The following is a 19303-nucleotide window of genomic DNA, read 5'->3' as shown; positions in this document are numbered from 1 at the left end:
GCAGGGACCACCAGGGACAGGCAGGGACATTTAGGGACATTTAGGGACAGGCAGGGATGGGCAGGGACCACCAGGGACAGGCAGGGACATTTAGGGACATTTAGGGACATTTAGGGCCAGGCAGGGATGGGCAAGGACCTTTAGGGACTTCTAGGGACCTTTAGGGACCTTTAGGGACAGGCAGGGACATTTAGGGACAGGCAGGGACATTTAGGGACATTTAGGGACCTTTAGGGACAGGCAGGGACATTTAAGTACAGGCAGGGATGGGCAGGGACATTTAGGGACATTAAGGGACATTAAGGGACATTTAGGGCCAGGCAGGTGTGGGCAAGGACCTTTAGGGACATTTAGAGACATTAAGGGACATTAAGGGACATTTAGGGACATTCAGGGACAGGCAGGGATGGGCAAGGACCTTTAGGGACTTTTAGGGACATTTAGGGACAGGCAGGGATGGGCAGGGACAAGAAGGGGTGCAGACAGGATTTAGGGTACAGAGGCAGGATTTGGGATGCTCTGGCAGGATTTGGGATGCACAGGGAGGATTTGGGATGCACAGGCAGGATTTGGGATGCACATTTGGGATTTCGGACGTGCAGGCAGGATTTGGGAGGTGCAGGCAGGATTTGGGATGTTCAGGTGGGATTTGGGATGTTCAGGCAGGATTTGGGATGTACAGGCAGGATTTTGGAGGTGCAGGGGGGATTTGGGATGTTCAGGTGGGATTTGGGATGCTCTGGCAGGATTTGGGATGTTCAGGTGGGATTTGGGATGTGCAGGCGGGATTTGGGATGTGCAGGCGGGATTTGGGATGTGCAGGTGGGATTTGGAATGTTCAGGTGGAATTTGGGATGCACAGGGAGGATTTGGGATGTACAGGCAGGATTTTGGAGGTGCAGGTGGGATTTGGGATGTTCAGGTGGGATTTGGGATGTGCAGGTGGGATTTGGGATGTGCAGGCGGGATTTGGGATGTGCAGGTGGGATTTGGGATGTGCAGGTGGGATTTGGGATGTGCAGGTGGGATTTGGGATGTACAGGCAGGATTTGGGATGCTCTGGCAGGATTTGGGATGCTCTGGCAGGATTTGGGATGCACAGGCAGGATTTGGGATGCTCCAGCATGATTTGGGATGTTCAGGCAGGAATTTGGAGGTGCAGGTGGAATTTGGGATGTTCAGGCAGGATTTGGGATGTTCAGGTGGGATTTGGGATGTGCAGGTGGGATTTGGGATGCACAGGGAGGATTTGGGATGTACAGGGAGGATTTGGGATGCACAGGCAGGATTTGGGATGCACATTTGGGATTTGGGATGCACAGGCAGGATTTGGGGTACAGAGGCAGGATTTGGGATGTTCAGGTGGGATTTGGGATGTTCAGGCGGGATTTGGGATGTTCAGGCGGGATTTTGGAGGTGCAGGTGGGATTTGGGATGTTCAGGTGGGATTTGGGATGCACAATTGGGATTTGGGATGCACAATTGGGATTTGGGATGCACAGGGAGGATTTGGGATGCACAGGGAGGATTTGGGGATGCACAGGAAGGATTTGGGGGACAGAAGGGGGGTCCAACACCCAGAACCGAGGAGGGAAATCCCGGTGGGATCCGGGGGAAGGACCCACTCACAGGTGTGGAAAGGCGTCCGGTCCGGCAGCGAGCGAGTTTTCCTGCGGATCGGGAGCGACTTCTCCATCTCCTCCTTCAGGATCAGCTTCCCGAGGTTGGAGGTGACCTGGGAACGGGGGGGGGGGGACACACGTTGGCACCGGTGCCAGCGCCCCCCAACCCCTCAGCGCTGCCACTCGTCGGAATCCGGGGTATTGATGATTCCTCAGTGGGATGGTACAAACATTAAATACCACAAACTACCTGTGCTGGATTTACAATAACGTGCCAATATCTGTCACCTACGTTGGACAGTGTGTCCCCAACCCAAACCCAGTCCCCAGTTTCTGGTACATAATGTTAAAAACATTATATCTGGTACATAATGTTACAAACATTATATACAACAAACTACCTGTGCTATATTTACAATAATGTGTTAACATTTATCATTTATGTTAAACACTGTGTCCCCTGTCTAATCCAAGTCCGCAGTTTCTGGTATATAATGTTACAAATATTATATCTGGTATATAATGTTACAAATATTATATCTGGTACATAATGTTACAAACATTATAATATTACAAACATTATAATGTTACAAACATTATATACCACAAACTACCTGTGCTATATTTACAATAATGCGCCAATATAACATCCCTCAGTGGGATGTTACAAACATTATATACCAGAAACTACCTGTGCTGGATTTACAATATATTTAATATATATACCTGCAGATAATCATATCCTGTGATTATTTGTGTTCTGAACGCTAACACCATTCCTCACCTCCTGTGCAGTAATTTCAAAATCTATTCAGCGTGCGTGGTTTGTCCCTTGAAATGGGTCGGTGTCCCTTCCATGGGAGGGGTCCCACAATGAGGAAATAAATGAAGTTTTTTCCTCCTTCTGACCTTTCTACCTTTTCAGTGCAAACATGACAAATGAACTCTTGGTAGAACTCCCATTTTTTGTCTTCAGTTGGTTTCAGAACAGAGGAGGCCACAATTGTCTTATGTTCCTCAAAGCTATTTATCAATTTATATTCTTCATTACAAACCCAGCTAACCAAACCTTGTGCTGACAAGCAATCAATTATCAGTTAACTCCTAACTCTTAACTTCATCAAGGCCTACTCATTTATTTTAATTAACTCTAGCAAGGCTTATCTCTAACTAGAACCTTAGCTCCTGTAAAATCTCGAAATCTCTTCAAATTGACGTTTCACCGCTCCGCCCCTGACCTTGCTCAGCTCCTGCCGCTGGAGCTCCCGCAGGTTCTTCATCTCCTCCGTCAGATCCTCATCCTCCTCCTCGCCTCTCTTGGACGCCATCCGCCTCCTCCACTCGGTCTCTGCGGGAAAAGGGAATTTCCAGCCATTCCTGTCGGGACTCAAAGTGTCCCTCAGACATTTTTGGAGGTTCCAGGCCCGGGTCAGAAGCATTTCAGACCCTGGCAGGCAGCTGGAAACAGCTGTGATTTTGGGTTTGAGCCATGGAACGATTTACCAACCTTGCAGGAAGAACAAGAAGTCACAAAAGTTTAGATATTATAGTAGAAATAGTCACAAAGTAGAGGGAAGAATTTCTGAGTGCTGTACAGGGGGGGTTTGGTTTTGTACATGGGGGTCAGAGGGTTTAAGGTGGAGGGATTTGGGCCTGTCCTGTCCTCCCTCTTTCTCCTTCCTCACCTCCATGTTCTTGGTGATGTTGGCACTCACAGGTTGGTTTAGAGTAGAAAAGCACCATTTAATATAGGTAATAGGCATTGGGGAAAAATTATAAACATGTAACACGGAATGTACCATATAAAAGATAGAAAAGCACCATTTAATATAGGGAATAGGCATTGGGGAAAACTGTAAACATTTAACATGTAATGTACATATAAAAGATAGAAAAGCACCATTTAATATAGGTAATAGCATTGGGGACAAACTGTAAATATTTAACATGTAATGTACATATAAAAGACAGCAGCAGCCCTGGGCGGGGAGAGAAGGAGGAGAAGCAGAAGAAGAAAAAGAAGAAAAAGAAGCAGAAGAAGAAGCAGCAGAAGAAGCAGAAGAAGCAGAAGAAGGAGAAGGAGGAGGAGAAGGAGAAGAAGAAAGAAGAAGGAGAAGAAGAGAGGAGGAGGAGGAAGAGGAGGAGGAGGAGGAGAAGAGGAAGGAGAAGAGGAAGGAGAAGGGGAAGGAGAAGGAGAAGGAGAAGGAGAAGGAGAAGGAGAAGGAGAAGGAGAAGGAGAAGGAGAAGGAGAAGGAGAAGGAGAAGGAGAAGGAGAAGGAGAAGGAGATTGGGAAGGAGAAGGGGAAGCAGAAGAAGCAAAAGAAGAAGAAGAAGCAGAGGAAGCAGAAGAAGCAGAAGAAGCAGAAGAAGCAGAAGCAGAAGAAGCAGAAGAAGCAGAAGAAGCAGAAGCAGCAGAAGAAGCAGAAGAAGCAGAAGAAGCAGAAGCAGAAGAAGCAGAAGAAGCAGAAGAAGCAGAAGAAGAAGACGAAGAAGAAGAAGAAGAAGAAGCAGTCGGGAGTCAGAGAGGATGTCAGGGTGTGTGTGTGCCTCTGCCTGAGCTGTGAGCAAACCACAGCAGCCCAAGGAGAAAATCTTTTAGATAAAACTTGCAATAAACTGCCCTGAGACTGAACAACAGAGACTGCTGAGCCTTTCTTTGGCAGCACGGCTTGGAGGAGAGACTTTTCCACCACACAAAGCCACCCCACCACCTAGGGTGGTCTTTGGCACACCCCCAGCCCTTTTTGGGGTCCCCAGGAGGGAGAACCCCGCCGTTCCCACCTACCCATGACGGCCAGCGAGGGCGGGCAGGGCCAGTAGTCGGTCTCGATCTTGGCAGGCTGGTTGGGATCCGGGGGCTGCGCCGCCGGGAATTTGGAGGATTCGATGATCAGGTCCTCGATGAGATGTTTGCCGTGGTGGGCACTGGAATGGTGGTCTGGGGGCGCCACGGGGAGGGGTGAGGCAGCGTCCCGGGGCGCCCCATCCCATGGGATAAACCCCCCTCCCCACAATCCACACTCACCTTTCTGCCGGTAGATCGGCGGCTTCTTGTAAATGTTGAGCTCGGTGGTGTCGGTCTCTGGGAGGAAAACGGGATTTGGGGTTGGGAGGGGAGTTTGTGGGGTTGGGAGTGGGAATTGATGGGGTTGGGAGTGGGATTTTATGGGGGTGGGAATGGGATCTCATGGGGTTGGGAGTGTGAATTTATGTGGTTAGGAATGGGAATTTATGGGATTGGGAGCTCATGGGGCTGGGAATTGATGGGGTTGGGAATGGAGTGGGAGTTTATGGCATTGAGAATGGAAATTTGTGGGGTTGGGACTGGGAATTTATGGGGTTGGGAGTGGGAATTTATGAGGTTGGGAGTGGGAATTTATGGGGTTGGGAGTGGGAATTTATGGAATTGGGAGTGGGAGTTTATGGGGTTGGGAATGGAAATTTGTGAGGTTGGGAATGGGAATTGATGGGGTTGGGAGTGGGAATTGATGGGGTTGGGAATGGGAGTTTATGGGGTTGGGAGTGGGAATTTATGGAATTGGGAGTGGGAATTTATGGAATTGGGAGTGGGAATTGATGGGGTTGGGAATGGGAATTTATGGGGTTGGGAGTGGGAATTTATGGGGTTGAGAATGGGAATTTATGGGGTTGGGAGTGGGAATTTATGGAATTGGGAGTGGGAATTGATGACGTTGGGAGTGGGAGTTTATGGGGTTGGAGTGGGAATTGATGGGGTTGGGAGTGGGAATTGATGGGGTTGGGAGTGGGAGTTTATGGGGTTGGGAGTGGGATCTCATGGGGTTGGGAGTGGGAATTTATGTGGTTAGGAATGGGAATTTATGGGGTTGGGAGCTCATGGGGCTGGGAATTGATGGGGTTGGGAATGGGAATTCATGGGGTTGGGAGTGGGAGTTTATGGCATTGGGAATGGAAATTTGTGGGGTTGGGACTGGGGGTCCCGGGGCCGTTACCGGGTCGGTGGAAGTGCTGGACGCTGCTGCGGGTGGGGGCCGCGCTCTGGCGCGAGGGGGGCCCCGGGGTGCTGCTGGGGGGCCGACTGTCCAGCCACTCCCGGATCACCTGCGGGACACGGGATCAGCTGGACCCTCCCCAATTCGGGATCAGTCAGACCCTCCCCAATTCGGGATCAGCGGGACCCTCCCCAATTTGGGATCAGCCGGACCCTCCCCAATTCGGGATCAGGCAGACCCTCCCCAGTTCGGCACCAGACCCTCCCCAATTCGGCACCAGATCCTCCCCAATTTGAGATCAGCCGGACCCTCCCAAATTCGGGATCAGCCGGACCCTCCCCAATTCGGGATCAACCAGATCCTCCCCAATTTGAGATCAGCCGGACCCTCCCAAATTCGGGATCAGCCGGACCCTCCCCAATTCCTCACCAGACCCTCCCCAATTCCTCACCAGACCCTCCCCAATTCGGGATCAGCCAGACCCTCCCCAATTCGGGATCAGCCAGACCCTCCCCAAATCTGCACCAGACCCTCCCCAATTTGGGATCAGCCGGACCCTCCCCAATTCGGGATCAGCCGGACCCTCCCCAATTCGGGATCAGCCAGACCCTCCCCAGTTCGGGATTAGCCGGACCCTCCCCAATTCATCACCAGACCCTCCCCAATTCATCACCAGACCCTCCCCAATTCGGGATCAGCCCCTCCTTGGGATCAGCCGGACCCTCCCCAATTTGGGATCAGCCAGACCCTCCCCAATTCAGCATCAGACCCTCCCCAATTCCCGCCACCCCCTCCCCAATTCCCACCACCCCCTCCCCAATTCCCTCCACCCCCTCCTCCCTCAGCAATTCCGGGACTCACCTCCGGAGACGGAGGAGGAGACATGGATTTGGGAGACAGGGAGCGCTGCAGAAGGCAAGGATTGAATGAATTTTAACCTTTTTTACTGAATTTTAACCTTTTTTACTGAATTTTACCCACTTTAATAACCTCCACAAACTGCTACGAACTATCACCAACTTGAACAAATTTTAGGCATTTTTACGCTGGGATTTTAACCTATTATTCTAAAATTCCATCCCAGCTCGGCGATCCTTCTATCCAGGTGGGATTCTCCCAAAAAAGCCCCAAAAAATCAGGGAATTCCCCCCGACCTCCCGGCTCCGGGGCAGCTCCACGTGCTCCATCAGCGAGTAGGTGAAGTGGGGCTCGTAGATCATCAGGTCGGGGCGTTCGATGTCCAGGATGGCTTTGTCCTTGGGGATGGCGGCCAGGTCCTTGTAGCCCAGCACCTCGTTGTCCATTTTGGCCTGGGACGAAGGAAAAACTCCTTAATTTGGGGTGAAAAATTGAATTTTTACAAGGTCCTGGTAGCCCAGACCTCATTGTCCATTTTGGCCTGGAACGAAGGAAAAAAGGCTCAATTTGTAGTGAAAAATTGAATTTTTACAAGGTCCTGGTAGCCCAGCACCTCGTTGTCCATTTTGGCCTGGGAGGAAGGAAAAACTCCTTAATTTGGGGAGAAAAATTGAATTTCTACAAGGACCTTTTAGCCCAGGGTCTCGTTGTCCATTTTGGCCTGGGACGAAGGAAAAAAGGCTCAATTTGTAGTGAAAAATTGAATTTTTACAAGGTCCTGGTAGCCCAGACCTCATTGTCCATTTTGGTTTGGGCGGAAGGAAAAACTCCTTAATTTGTGATGAAAAATTGAATTTTTACAAGGTCCTGGTAGCCCAGGAAGATTTTGGCCTGGAAGGAAGGAAAAAACCTCAATTTGGGGAGAAAAATTGAATTTCTACAAGGACCTTTTAGCCCAAGATCTCATTGTCCATTTTGGCCTGGAAGGAAGGAAAAACACCTTAATTTGGGGTGAAAAAGGGGAAATTTTACAAGGTTCTGGTACCCCATGACCTTTTGGCCTGGGAGGAAGGAGAAAACCTTAATATGGGGTGCAAAAGAGAATTTTTTACAAAATACTGATATCCCAGGACCTCGTTGTCCATTTTGACCTGGGACGAAGGAAAAATATCTTAATTTGGGGTGAAAAATGGAATTTTTACAAGGTCCTTGTAGCCCAGCACCTCGTTGTCCATTTTGGCCTGGGACAAAGGAAAAATATCTTAATTTGGGGTGAAAAATTGAATTTTTACAAGGTCCTGGTAGCCCAGCACCTCGTTGTCCATTTTGGCCTGGGAGGAAGGAAAAACGCCTTAATTTGGGGTAAAAAAGGGGATTTTTTACAAGGTCCTCTTAGCCCAGATCTCGTTGTCCATTTTGGCCTGGGAGGAAGGAAAAAAGGCTCAATTTGTAGTGAAAAATTGAATTTTTATAAGGTCCTGGTAGCCCAGCACCTCGTTGTCCATTTTGGCCTGGGACGAAGGAAAAACTCCTTAATTTGGGGTGAAAATTTGAATTTCTACAAGGTCCTTGCAGCCCAGCACCTCGTTGTCCATTTTGGCCTGGGAGGAAGAAAAAATATCTTAATTTGGGGCAAAAAATTGAATTTTTACAAGGTCCTGGTAGCCCAGACCTCGTTGTCCATTTTGGCCTGGGAGGAAGGAAAAAAGGCTCAATTTGTAGTGAAAATTTGAATTTTTACAAGGTCCTGGTAGCCCAGACCTCGTTGTCCATTTTGGCCTGGGAGGAAGGAAAAATATCTTAATTTGGGGAGAAAATTTGAATTTTTACAAGGTCCTCTTAACCCAGGACCATTTTGGCCTGGGAGGATGGAAAAGCTCCTTAATTTGGGATGAAAAAATGAAATTTTTTACAAGGTCCTGGTACCCCAGGAAGATTTTGGCCTGGAAGGAAGGAAAAAACCTCAATTTGGGGAGAAAAATTGAATTTCTACAAGGACCTTTTAGCCCAGCACCTCGTTGTCCATTTTGGCCTGGGACGAATGAAAAATATCTTAATTTGGGGTGAAAATTTGAATTTTTACAAGGGCCTGGTAGCCCAGACCTCGTTGTCCATTTTGGCCTGGGAGGAAGAAAAAAAGGCTCAATTTGTAGTGAAAAATTGAATTTTTACAAGGTCCTCTTAGCCCAGCACCTCGTTGTCCATTTTGGCCTGGGACGAAGGAAAAACGCCGTAATTTGGGGTGAAAAATGGAATTTTTACAAGGTCCCAGGACCTCGTTGTGCATTTTAGCCCAGTAGGAAAGAAAAAGGCCTTAATTTGGGGTGAAAAATGGAATTTTTTACAAAACCCTTTTTGCCCAGGACCGTTTTGGCCTGGGAGGAAGGAAAAACTCCTTAATTTGGGGTGAAAAATGGAATTTTTCACAAACCCCTTTTCGCCCAGGAGCGTTCTGGCCCGGGCGGAAGCAAACCCAGCGGTATTTTTGGGGTGAAAAATGGAATTTTTCACAAACCCCTTTTCGCCCAGGACCGTTTTGGCCTGGGAGGAAGGAAAAACTCCTTAATTTGGGGTGAAAAATGGAATTTTTCACAAACCCCTTTTTGCCCAGGAGCGTTTTGACCTGGACGGAAGCAAACCCGGCGGTATTTTTGGGGTGAAAAATGGAATTTATTACAAAACCCTTTTAACCCAGGAGAGTTTTGGCCCGGGCAGAAGCAAACCCAGCGGTATTTTTGGGGTGAAAAATGGAATTTTTCGCAAACCCCTTTTCGCCCAGGAGTGTTTTGGCCCGGGCGGGAGCAAACCCAGCGGTATTTTTGGGGTGAAAAATTGAATTTTTTACAAACCCCTTTTCGCCCAGGACCGTTCTGGCCCGGGCAGGAGCAAACCCAGCGGTATTTTTGGGGTGCGGAAGGGGATTTTCGGGAACGGGGTCAGGGGGGTTTTTGGGGGTCCCAGCCCGATTTTGGGGGGCTCACCACGATGCTGCAGGGGGAGCCGGGCAGGCTGGAGCCCCGCGAGGAACCGACGCTCCCCGGGGAGGTCAGAGGCGGCTGCGGGAGAAAAGGGCCAAGAGGAGGAGGAGGGAGGAGGGGGAGGAAGAGGAGGAAGAGGAAGAAGAGGAGGAGGAAGAAGAGGAGGAGGAAGATGAGGAGGGAGAAAAGGAAGAGGAGAAAGAGGAAGGAGGAGGAGGAAGAACAGGAGGAAGGAGGAAAAAGAGCAGGAGGAGGAAGGAGGAGGAAAGAAGAGGAGGAAGAGGAGGAAGAGGAGGAAGAGGAGGAAGATGAGGAGGAAGAGAAGGAAGAGGAGAAGGAGGAAGGAGGGGGAGGAAGTAGAGGAGGAGAAAGGAGGAAAAAGAGGGGGAAGGGGAAGGGGAAGGGGAGGAAGAAGAGGAGGAAGAAGAGGAGGAAGAAGAGGATGAAGAGGAGGAGGAAGAGGAGGAAGAAGAGGAGGAAGAAGAGGAGGAAGAAGAGGAAGAGGAAGAGGAAGAGGAAGAGGAAGAGGAAGAGGAGGAAGAAGAGGAGGAAGAAGAGGAAGAAGAAGAGGAAGAATAGGAAGACGAGGAAGAAGAGGAAGAAGAGGAAGAGGAAGAAGAGGAGGAAGGCTTGGCTCTGCTGCCAGCACCCCCAGCACCCCCCAACACTTCCTCTGCACCCCCAGAGCCTCCCCAGACCCCCCAGAACTTCCCCCGGACCCCCAAGACCCTCCCTGGACCCCCCCAAACCTTCCCTGGGCCCCCCAAACCTTTCCTGTACCCCAACACACTCCCTGGACCCCCAACACCTCCTTAGACCCCCCAAAACCTTCCCTGGACCCCCAAGTCCCTTTCTGGACCCCAAAACCCTCCTTGGGCCCCCCAAAACCTTCTTTGGACTCCCCAAACCTTCCCTGGACCCCAAAACCCTCCTTGGACCCCCCAAGACCCTCCCTGGACCACCAAGTCCCTCCATAGCCCCCCAACACCGTCCTTGGAACCCCCAAAACCTTCCCGGGACCCCAAAACCTTTCCTGGACCCCCAAGTCCCTCCTGGGACCCCAAAACCACCCTCGGGCCCCCCAAAAGTCCCCCGGCCCCCCAAATCCCCGCTCACCTTGTGCAGCCGTTCCATTCAGCCGCGGCCGCCTCGGGTCAGTGCCAGGCTCCTGTGGGGCACAGCGGGGTCGGGCACAGAGCCCCCCAAAACCCCCCGGGAACTGCCAGGGGGCACAGAGCCCCCCAAACCCCCCCATGGCACTGCCAGATGGGCCCCCCAAAACCCCCCGGGCACTGCCAGGGGGCACAGAGCCCCCCAAACCCCCCCCGGGCACTGCCAAAGGGGCACAGAGCCCCCCAAAACCCCCCATGGCACTGCCGGGGGGCACAGAGCCCCCCAAAACCCCCCGGGCACTGCCAAAGGGGCCCCCCAAAACCCCCCGGGTACTGCCAAAGGGGCACAGAGCCCCCCAAAACCCCCCCGGGCACTGCTGGGGGGCACAGAACCCCCCAAAACCCCCCGGACTGGGGGGGACAGGAGGTGACAGGAGGGGACAGAGAGGGGACAGAGAGGGGACAGGAGGGGACCGGAGGTGGCACCGTGCCCGGGGAGGGGACAGGAGGGGACAGGGGGGATGGGGGGAACAGGGAGGGACAAGGAGGGACAAGGAGGGACAGGAGGTGACAAAAGGGGACAGGAGGGGACAGGAGGGGACAGGAGGTGACAGGAGGTGACAGGAGGGGACCGGAGGGGACAGGAGGGCACAGGAGGAGACAAGAGGGGACAAAAGGTGCCACCGTGGCCGGGCTGGGGACAGGAGAGGACAGGAGGGGACAGAGGGGAATAGGAAGGGACAGGAGGGGACGGGGGGGGGACGGGGGGGGGGGGGACAGAGAGAGGACAGAGAGGGGACAGAGAGGGGACAAGAGGGGACAAGAGGTGCCACCGTGCCCGGGCAGGGGACAGGGGGGCACAGTCGGGGACAGGGGGACACAGGAGGGGACAGGAAGGGACACAGGGGGACAGGAGGGGACAGGAGGGGACAGGAGGGGACACCGCCCTCACCGCTGCCTCTGCGGCTCCGCATCCCCCTGGGCTGGGGCTCGGCCGGTCCCTCTGCAAGGAGAGCGCGGAGGTGACGGGGACCCGCAGGGTGACACAGCCACCCCTGGTCCCCGCGCTGTCCCCGCGCTGTCCCCGCGCTGTCCCCGTGTCCCTCCCTGCCCGCCGGCTGCTGACGGGGCTGGCAGTGTCGCCCTTTTGTCCCTCGGCCTCCAGAAGGCTCCAGCGGCTGCGGAGCGGCCTCGGCTGCCCCAGAGCCCCCGGGGGCCCTAAAGCCACAATGCGGCGCACAAAGGGGAAAATTCCCCATTCTGCATCCCCCGTTCCCCATTCTCCATCCCCCATTCCACGTTCTCCATCCCCCATTCCCCATCCCCCATTCCCCATTCTCCATCCCCCATTCTGTATCCCCCGTTCCCAATTCTCCATCCCCCGTTCCACGTTCCCCATTCCCCATCCCCATTCCCCATTCCCCCATTCCCTGTTCCCATTCCTAATTCCCCATTCCCAATCCCCCGTTCCCCATTCCCATTCCCCATCCCAAATTCCCCAATTCCCCATTCCCAATCCCCCATCCCCAATTCCCCATTTCCCATTCCCCATCCCCATTCCCCATCCCCAATCCCCAATTCCCCAGTTCCCCATTCCCCATCCCCAATTCCCCAGTTCCCCATTCCCCATCCCCCACATCCCATTCCCCATCCCAAATTCCCCAATTCCCCATTTCCCACCCCCCATTTCCCATTCCCCAATTCCCCATTTCTCGTTCCCCTCCGAACTTCTCCTTTCAGAAAAACTTTGGAAAAGCTCCTGCGAGCCGGGCAGCGACCGCGACAGCGACAGTGACAGTGACAACAACAGCGACAACAACAGCGACAGTGACCGCGACAGTGACAACAACAGCGACAGCAGCGCGGGCAGCCCCGGCCCTGAGCCCCAACCCCGCAGCTCGACACGGGGGTGGCACCGGATTTGGGGACACCAACCCCGCTGTCCCCCGGGCCCATCCCGGAGAGCTCCGGGAGCATCGAGCTCCGCCGGTACCCCCGGGGAGGGGTCCCGTGGGACACAAAGAACCCCCAAATTCGGCGCTGGGGCGCGGTTTTAGGGCGCTGCCGGGGGACGGGGACAAGGGTGGCATTGTCCGGGTGGCGCTGGGGACAGCGGCGGGGACGCGATGGCGGAGAAGGAAAGGAAAGGAAAGGAAAGGAAAGGAAAGGAAAAAGGAAAGGAAAAAGGAAAGGAAAAAGGAAAGGAAAGGAAAGGAAAGGAAAGGAAAGGAAAGGAAAGGAAAGGAAAGGAAAGGAAAGGAAAGGAAAGGAAAGGAAAGGAAAGGAAAGGAAAGGAAAGGAAAGGAAAGGAAAGGAAAGGAAAGGAAAGGAAAGGAAAGGAAAGGAAAGGAAAGGAAAGGAAAGGAAAGGAAAGGAAAGGAAAGGAAAGGAAAGGAAAGGAAAGGAAAGGAAAGGAAAGGAAAGGAAAGGAAAGGAAAGGAAAGGAAAGGAAAGGAAAGGAAAGGAAAGGAAAGGAAAGGAAAGGAAAGGAAAACAAACCCGAGCCGGGGGTTCCGATAGACGCCCCGAAACTGCGCAAACAGCTCGGCCGCGGTGCCCTCCGCCCCTCCCCGCGCTCCGGGGCCGCGGGCAGCGCTTATCGGGCACGGGCAGGGAGCCACCGCCCCATGGCACCCCCGGTGTCCCCGCGGCCGGAGATAAGCGCGGTCGGTTCTTTGGGATTTTCCCGGCCTGGAGGCCCGAGGGGAGCGGGGACAGGCAAAGGGGGGACGCGGCGTGTCCCCCCCTCGCTGAGGGGAAAGAAAAGGGCTGCGAGCGTGGGAATGGAGAGGGAGGTGGAGGAAGGAAGGAAGGATGGATGATGGATGGATGGAAGGACGGACAGGACACGCGCGGGCGGGGCTCACCGCGATGGAGGGATGATGTTTCCCCCCGGTGAAGGGCAGCCAGGGCTGTGCTGCCGCGGGAAGAGGCCGGTTCCCGGTTCCCGGCTCCCGGTTCCCTCCTCCCCACCCCGAGGAAATCCGGATTTGACATTTCGCAGCCGCCAAAGCCATCAGGGCCCGGCCCCGAGCCAGGAGCCAGGCGGTGAGAACCACCCGCACGGCCCTGGCGGGGAGCGGGAGGGGACCCCCAGCCTTCCTCCATCCTCCTCATCCTCCCTTCCCCGCGTCCACCGAGGAGCGGCGCGGCTCGGGGACACCCGGGGTCACAAATTCCCCGAGCAGACGGTTCCCTCCAGCCTGGGAACCGTGTCCGGTGCTGCCCCACCCACCCCCTCCTCCTCTTCCTCCTCCTCCTCCCACCACAACCTCCAAAGCAGCAGCGCCGCCGAGGCCCGGAGCATCCCCGGAGCATCCCCGGAGCATCCCCGGAGCATCGTCCCGGCTCACCGGGGAAACTGAGGCACCGCCGCACAAGCGGGGGCCTCACCGGCAATTTGATCGCCGCCGCGACGAGCCCCGGGGCAGCGCGGGGGTCCCCGAGCCGCGGCTCGCCGGTGTCCGGTTCCTCCTTTGTCCCGGTTCTGCCATCCCCGCCGGGCCAGCGGCAGCCAGCCCGGTCACCGGAGTGTCCCCAAAAGCCACCGGGGCTGCCCCGTGCCTCAGTTTCCCTGAGGATGTGGGTAACGAGCACCCGGCCCTGGAATTTCCAGGGAAATTTCCACCTCCTCCTTTCCTCCCACCCGCGGGATCTGCGCTAACAGCCGCCCCCAGCCCTGCCAGGAGGTTTAGAGGGGGGGGAGGCGTAGCCTGAACCCCAAATCTCCCTGGGGAGGATGTGGGGGGCCCCCCTGCCCCGATGGGCACCCCACAACCCGCGTTGTGCCGCGCCGCACGTGGCCGTTAATCCGGGATTAGAGCGGGATTAAACTGCTCATCCGCCGCGGAGGGACCCGCGGGGGCGGCTGAGGAGGCCGCGCCCCCACCCCACCCCCCCCCCGATGGGGGTTTGGGGGTTCCTCTGCACCCCAAAACCCCCGCGGTTCTGCACACCCAGCGCTGGGTACCTCAATGGGGGGTGGGCACCCCAATACCGCGCCTGGGGCCACCACAGCGGGGCTCGGGCGTGCCAGGACACCGGGAGGTGGCCGGGGACACCGAGGTGGCCCAGGGGTGGCCCTGGAATGTTCCCACATAGTCCAGGGGTCCCCAATTGGTGGCCCTGGAATGATCCCAGATAGTCCAGGGGTCCCCAATTGTGGCCCTGGAATTGTCCCAGATAATCCAGGGGTCCCCAGTTGGTGGCCCTGGAATTATCTCAGATGGTCCAGGGGTCCAGGGGTGGCCCTGGAATTATCCTAGATGGGCCAGGGGTCCCCAGTTGGTGGCCCTGGAATTATCCCAGACGAGCCAGGGGTCCCCAGTTGGTGGCCCTGGAATTATCCCAGATAGTCCAGGGGTCCCCAATTGGTGGCCCTGGAATTATTCCAGATGGGCCAGGGGTCCAAAGTGGCCCAGTGGTGGCCCTGGAATTATCCCAGATGGTCCAGGGGTCCCCAATTGTGGCCCTGGAATTATCCCAGATGGGCCAGGGGTCCCGAGGTGGCCCAGGGGTGGCCCTGGAATTATCCCAGATAGCCCAGGGGTCCCCAGTTGGTGGCCCTGGAATTATCCCAGATGGGCCAGGGGTCCCCAATTGTGGCCCTGGAATTATCCCAGATAGTCCAGGGGTCCCGAGGTGGCCCTGGAATGTTCCCAGATAGTCCAGGGGTCCCCAGTTGGTGGCCCTGGAATGATCCCAGATAGTCCAGGAGGCCCCAATTGGTGGCCCTGGCATTATCCCAGCCCAGCCACCCCCCAAATTCAGTGCCCAGGTGGGGTCAGGCTCCTCCCTTGGCACCCGCGGTGCCCGTGGCGATGTCCCCGGGGAAGGGGGACAGGGGTGTCCCCATGGGGGGCTCGGGGAGGGCTCCCCACGTCCCCCCGCGGTGGTTGTGGGGACAAAGTGGGGGACAAACTGTGGGGGCACCCCCGAACCCCCCCCGGCAGCAGAAAGCGACGGGAAAACACAGAGCGGCCGCCAAGAATCAACCCCACCCGTGTCCCCCCCGTGTCCCACCCGTGTCCCCCCCGTGTCCCACCCGTGTCCCCAACCCTGCCGCGTCCCCCCCGCGCCGCTCACTCACCTAAACCCGGGGGCACCGCATCCCTCCGGCCGCGGGGGGATGCCCTGGGGGAGAGGCGGCCCCGAGTCACGCGTGGGCTCCCGGGGCTGCCGCGGCGCATCCGAGAGGAGCGTGACCGTGGGGCGGGCGCCGCTATCAGTCCCCGCCAGCCCCGCCGGCCGATAACCGGGCTGGGCCGGGCCGGGCCGGGCTGGGCCGGGCCGGGCGTGCGGGGGAGGCTGCGGGGAGCGCAGCGTGGAGCGCGGGGGGGGTTCGTGCCGCGCGTGGGTGCCGCTGCCTTCCCCAGCAGAGAATTAACCGGCACCATGACGAAGCAGTCTCGCCGCCGCTCCTCCCCGCACAAAGAAGGAGGAAAACGGCAAAAAAAACCCAAAAAAACCGCCCTGACCCCTCTGCCCGCACCCCCGGTACCCCCCCAAACCTCGCGTGCCCACGGAGGGGTTTGGGCACCCCCAGCCCCGCTCGGGGTGGGGCTGAGCGCCCCACGGGGCTGCGGCGGCGCGGGGGGGGAGGGTGGGGAGGGCACCTCCCGCCCACCGCGACCCCCGGGATGGGTCTGGGGGCGCTGCGCCCACCCCTCACTGCCGCGGGAGGGGAAATCCAGCGGGATTCAGCCCAGGGAGGGGCGGGAATGTGCCAGAACGCAGCGCTGGGCGCTGGCTGGGGGGGGAGCTGAGCCCCCCACACCCCAAACCCCCCACCCACGGCCGGGGGGTCGCGCTCCGGCCCCGCTGCGGGGGAAGGACCGGGCAGGGCAGGGGGGTGCGGCCACCTCCGCCCCTCCGGAGCCGCTGGGAAGGCGATCCCGGCATGCCGGTGCCGCCGGGGGCGGTGGCGGTGCCGCAGCGCGGGGATGCGGAGTCTATTCCCGGCCCCGCGTGGGAGCGCTGCCTGGTGACAGCACCCCCTCCCTCCCCGGGGCTCCCCCTCGCACCTTCTGCTCCTCTCTGCCTCAGTTTCCCCCCACCCGCCTCAGCAAAGGGCGGCCGGACCCATCTGGGGTGGGGGGATGGACACGCGTGGGGAGGCAGAGCGTGGGGTGTGGCCGGGGGTGGACACATCTGGGAGGAAACACACCCGCCGTGCACATCTGGGGGGGTACAGGCGCGGAGGGGAACATCTGGCGGGGATACACCCCCAGGGGGATCCCCACGCGTGTCCTTCAGCGCCGAGGGGGCTCCGAGGGGTCCCCGGGATGTGTCCGTGGGTCAGCGAGGCCGCGGCCGCCGCTCTAACCCAGTTTCTCATGCGTGAAGGAGATCGCGGCGGCCACGGCGGCTGCCACCGGGGCCCGGGCCTGCTCGGGCTGCGGGCCCGGCCCGGCACCCACCGGGGACCAAAACCCACCGGGGACCGACACACACCGGGGCTGCTCGGGCTGCGGGCCCGGCCCGGCACCCACCGGGGACCGAAACCCACGGGGGATCGAAACCCACCGGGGACCGACACACACCGGGGACCGACACCCACCGGGGACCGAAACCCACCGGGGACCGAAACCCACCGGAGCTCATCATCCACCGGGGACCGAAACCCACCAGGAACCGAAACCCACGGGGGATCGGCACCCAGCGGGACCCAGCATCCACCGGGGATCAAAACCCACCGGGAATCGACACCCACCGGGGACCGAAACCCACCGGGGGATGGGCATCCACCGGGGATCGAAACCCACCGGAGCTCATCATCCACCGGGGATCGACACCCACCGGGGGATCGGCATCCACCGGGGCCCGGCCTCCACCGGGAATCGGCCCTCCTGGCCGGGGCATCCACCGGGGATCGACACCCACCTGGGCTCCTGACCCGGCCGCGGCATCCACCGGGGATCGAAATCCGCCGGGGCTCAGCATCCACCGGGACTCGGCACCCACCGGGGACCGAAACCCACCGGGGGATGGGCATCCACCGGGGATCGACACCCACCGGGGCTCATCATCCACCGGGGCTCGGCCCTCCCAGCCGCGGCATCCACCGGGGATCAACACCCACCTGGGATCGCCACCCACCGGGGATCAACACCCACCTGGGATCGCCACCCACCGGGGATCGACACCCACCGGGGCTCATCATCCACCGGGGATCGCCCCTCCCGGCCGCGGCATCCACCGGGGATCAACACACACCGGGGCTCGGCCCTCACCGGGGCTCAGCATCCACCGGGCCCGGCCCGCCCCGGCCCCAACCCGCGGCGCGCCGCGGCCCGAGCGCCCTCCCGGAGCCGGCCCCGCTCTCCAACCCTTCCCGCTGGGTCACCCCCGGCCCGGCCGTGCCCGGGGGGTGCCCGGGGGGTGCCGGGGGGTGCCCGGGGGGTGCCCGGGTCCGGCCGTACCTTCAGGGGAGCCCATGGGCCGCCGCCGCTCCGCCGGGAGCCATCCCCGCGCCGAGCATCGCCCGCGCCGCCCGCGCGTTGCCGCAGCGACCGCCTCCCGCAGCCGCGGGGGGAGCGGGGCGGGACCGGGAGAGCACCGGGAGAGCACCGGGAGAGCACCGGGAGAGCACCGGGAGAGCACCGGGAGAGCACCGGGAGAGCACCGGGAGCGGGGCGGGGACCGGGAGAGGCACCGGGAGCGGCGGGAGGGCTGGGCCGGGCTGGGCCGGAGGGTGCGGGAGCAGCCCGGGGGTACCGAGAGGGATGGGGGTGCTGGAGGGTCCCGGGGGTGCGGAGGGGGATGAGGGAGAGCAGGAAAATCCTCTGGGCACACAGAGGGATGGAGGATATGCAGGAGCAGCCTTCAGCCTCACTGAGGGATGGAGGGGTGCAGGACAATCCCCTGGGCACACACAGGGATGGAGGGGTGCAGGAGCAGCCTTCGGCCTCACTGAGGGATGGAGGGGTGCAGGACAATCCTGAGGGTTCAGAGAGGGATGAGGGAGTGCAGGACAATCCCCTGGGCACTCACAGGGATGGAGGAGCACAGGACAATCCTGTGGGATGAGGGAGTGCAGAAACATCCTGTGGGTTCAGAGAGGGATGAGGGAGTGCAGGACCATCCCCTGGATTCAGTGAGGGATGCAGAACGTGCAGGACAATCCCCATGACAATCAGAGGGGTGGAGGAGGTGCGGGAGCAGCCTTCGGCCTCACTGAGGGATGCAGGGGTGCAGGACAATCCCCTGGGCACTCAGAGAGTGAGCAGGAGCATCCTGTGGGCTCAGAGGAGGATGAGGGAGTGCAGAAAAATCCTGTGGGTTCGGAGAGGGATGGAAAATGTGCAGGACAATGCCCTGGATTCAGTGAGGGATGCAGAACAATCCCCATGACAATTAGAGGGATGGAGGATGTGCAGGAGCATCTTGTGGGTTCAGAGAGGGATGGAAAATGTGCAGGACAATCTTGTCAATTTACAGAAGGATGGAGGAGGTGCAGGACAATCCCCTGAGCACTCAGAGGGGTGGAGGGGCACAGGACAATCCTGTGGGATGAGGGAGTGCAGAAAAATCCTGTGGGTTCTGAGAGGGATGAGGAGTACAGGACAATCCCCTGGATTCAGTGAGGGATGCAGAACAATCCCCTGGGCACTCAGAGGGATGAGGGAGTGCAGGAGAATCCTGTGAATTTACAGAAGGATGGAGGAGGTGATGGACAATCCCCTGGGTAATCAGAGGGATGGGGGTGCTGGAGGGTCCCGGGGGTGCAGAGGGGGATGAGGGAGAGCAGGACAATGCCCTGG

At 58.1% G+C, this 19303-nt stretch overlaps 1 protein-coding gene across 6 annotated transcripts in view; it reads right to left on the bottom strand.

Moving 5' to 3' along the window:
- Positions 1-18091, bottom strand: part of DMTN (dematin actin binding protein) — a 28232-nt gene extending 10141 nt beyond the window's left edge. The window contains exons 1-12 of one of the 6 annotated variants that reach the window (XM_072917650.1): positions 17963-18091; positions 15631-15674; positions 11494-11544; positions 10546-10597; positions 9433-9507; positions 6748-6903; positions 6455-6499; positions 5594-5702; positions 4648-4704; positions 4408-4560; positions 2861-2970; positions 1630-1735 (exon numbers count right to left, since the gene is read on the bottom strand). In XM_072917650.1, coding sequence (XP_072773751.1) covers positions 1630-1735; positions 2861-2970; positions 4408-4560; positions 4648-4704; positions 5594-5702; positions 6455-6499; positions 6748-6903; positions 9433-9507; positions 10546-10563 — 829 coding nt within the window. In that variant the 5' untranslated portion in view covers positions 10564-10597; positions 11494-11544; positions 15631-15674; positions 17963-18091. Of the gene's footprint in view, positions 1-1629; positions 1736-2860; positions 2971-4407; positions 4561-4647; positions 4705-5593; positions 5703-6454; positions 6500-6747; positions 6904-9432; positions 9508-10545; positions 10598-11493; positions 11545-13040; positions 13090-13408; positions 13433-15630; positions 15675-17962 lie in introns of those variants that run through there. The other 5 variants (XM_072917649.1, XM_072917645.1, XM_072917647.1 and 2 more) reach the window with 5 other exon arrangements.
- Positions 18092-19303: the final 1212 nt, after the last annotated feature.

The sequence above is a fragment of the Taeniopygia guttata genome, chromosome 22, assembly GCF_048771995.1.
Source record: "Taeniopygia guttata chromosome 22, bTaeGut7.mat, whole genome shotgun sequence".
Taxonomy (NCBI): Eukaryota; Metazoa; Chordata; class Aves; order Passeriformes; family Estrildidae; genus Taeniopygia; species Taeniopygia guttata.
The sequence above is the reverse complement of the archived record's forward strand: the minus strand, read 5'-3'. Positions and strand labels throughout refer to the sequence as shown.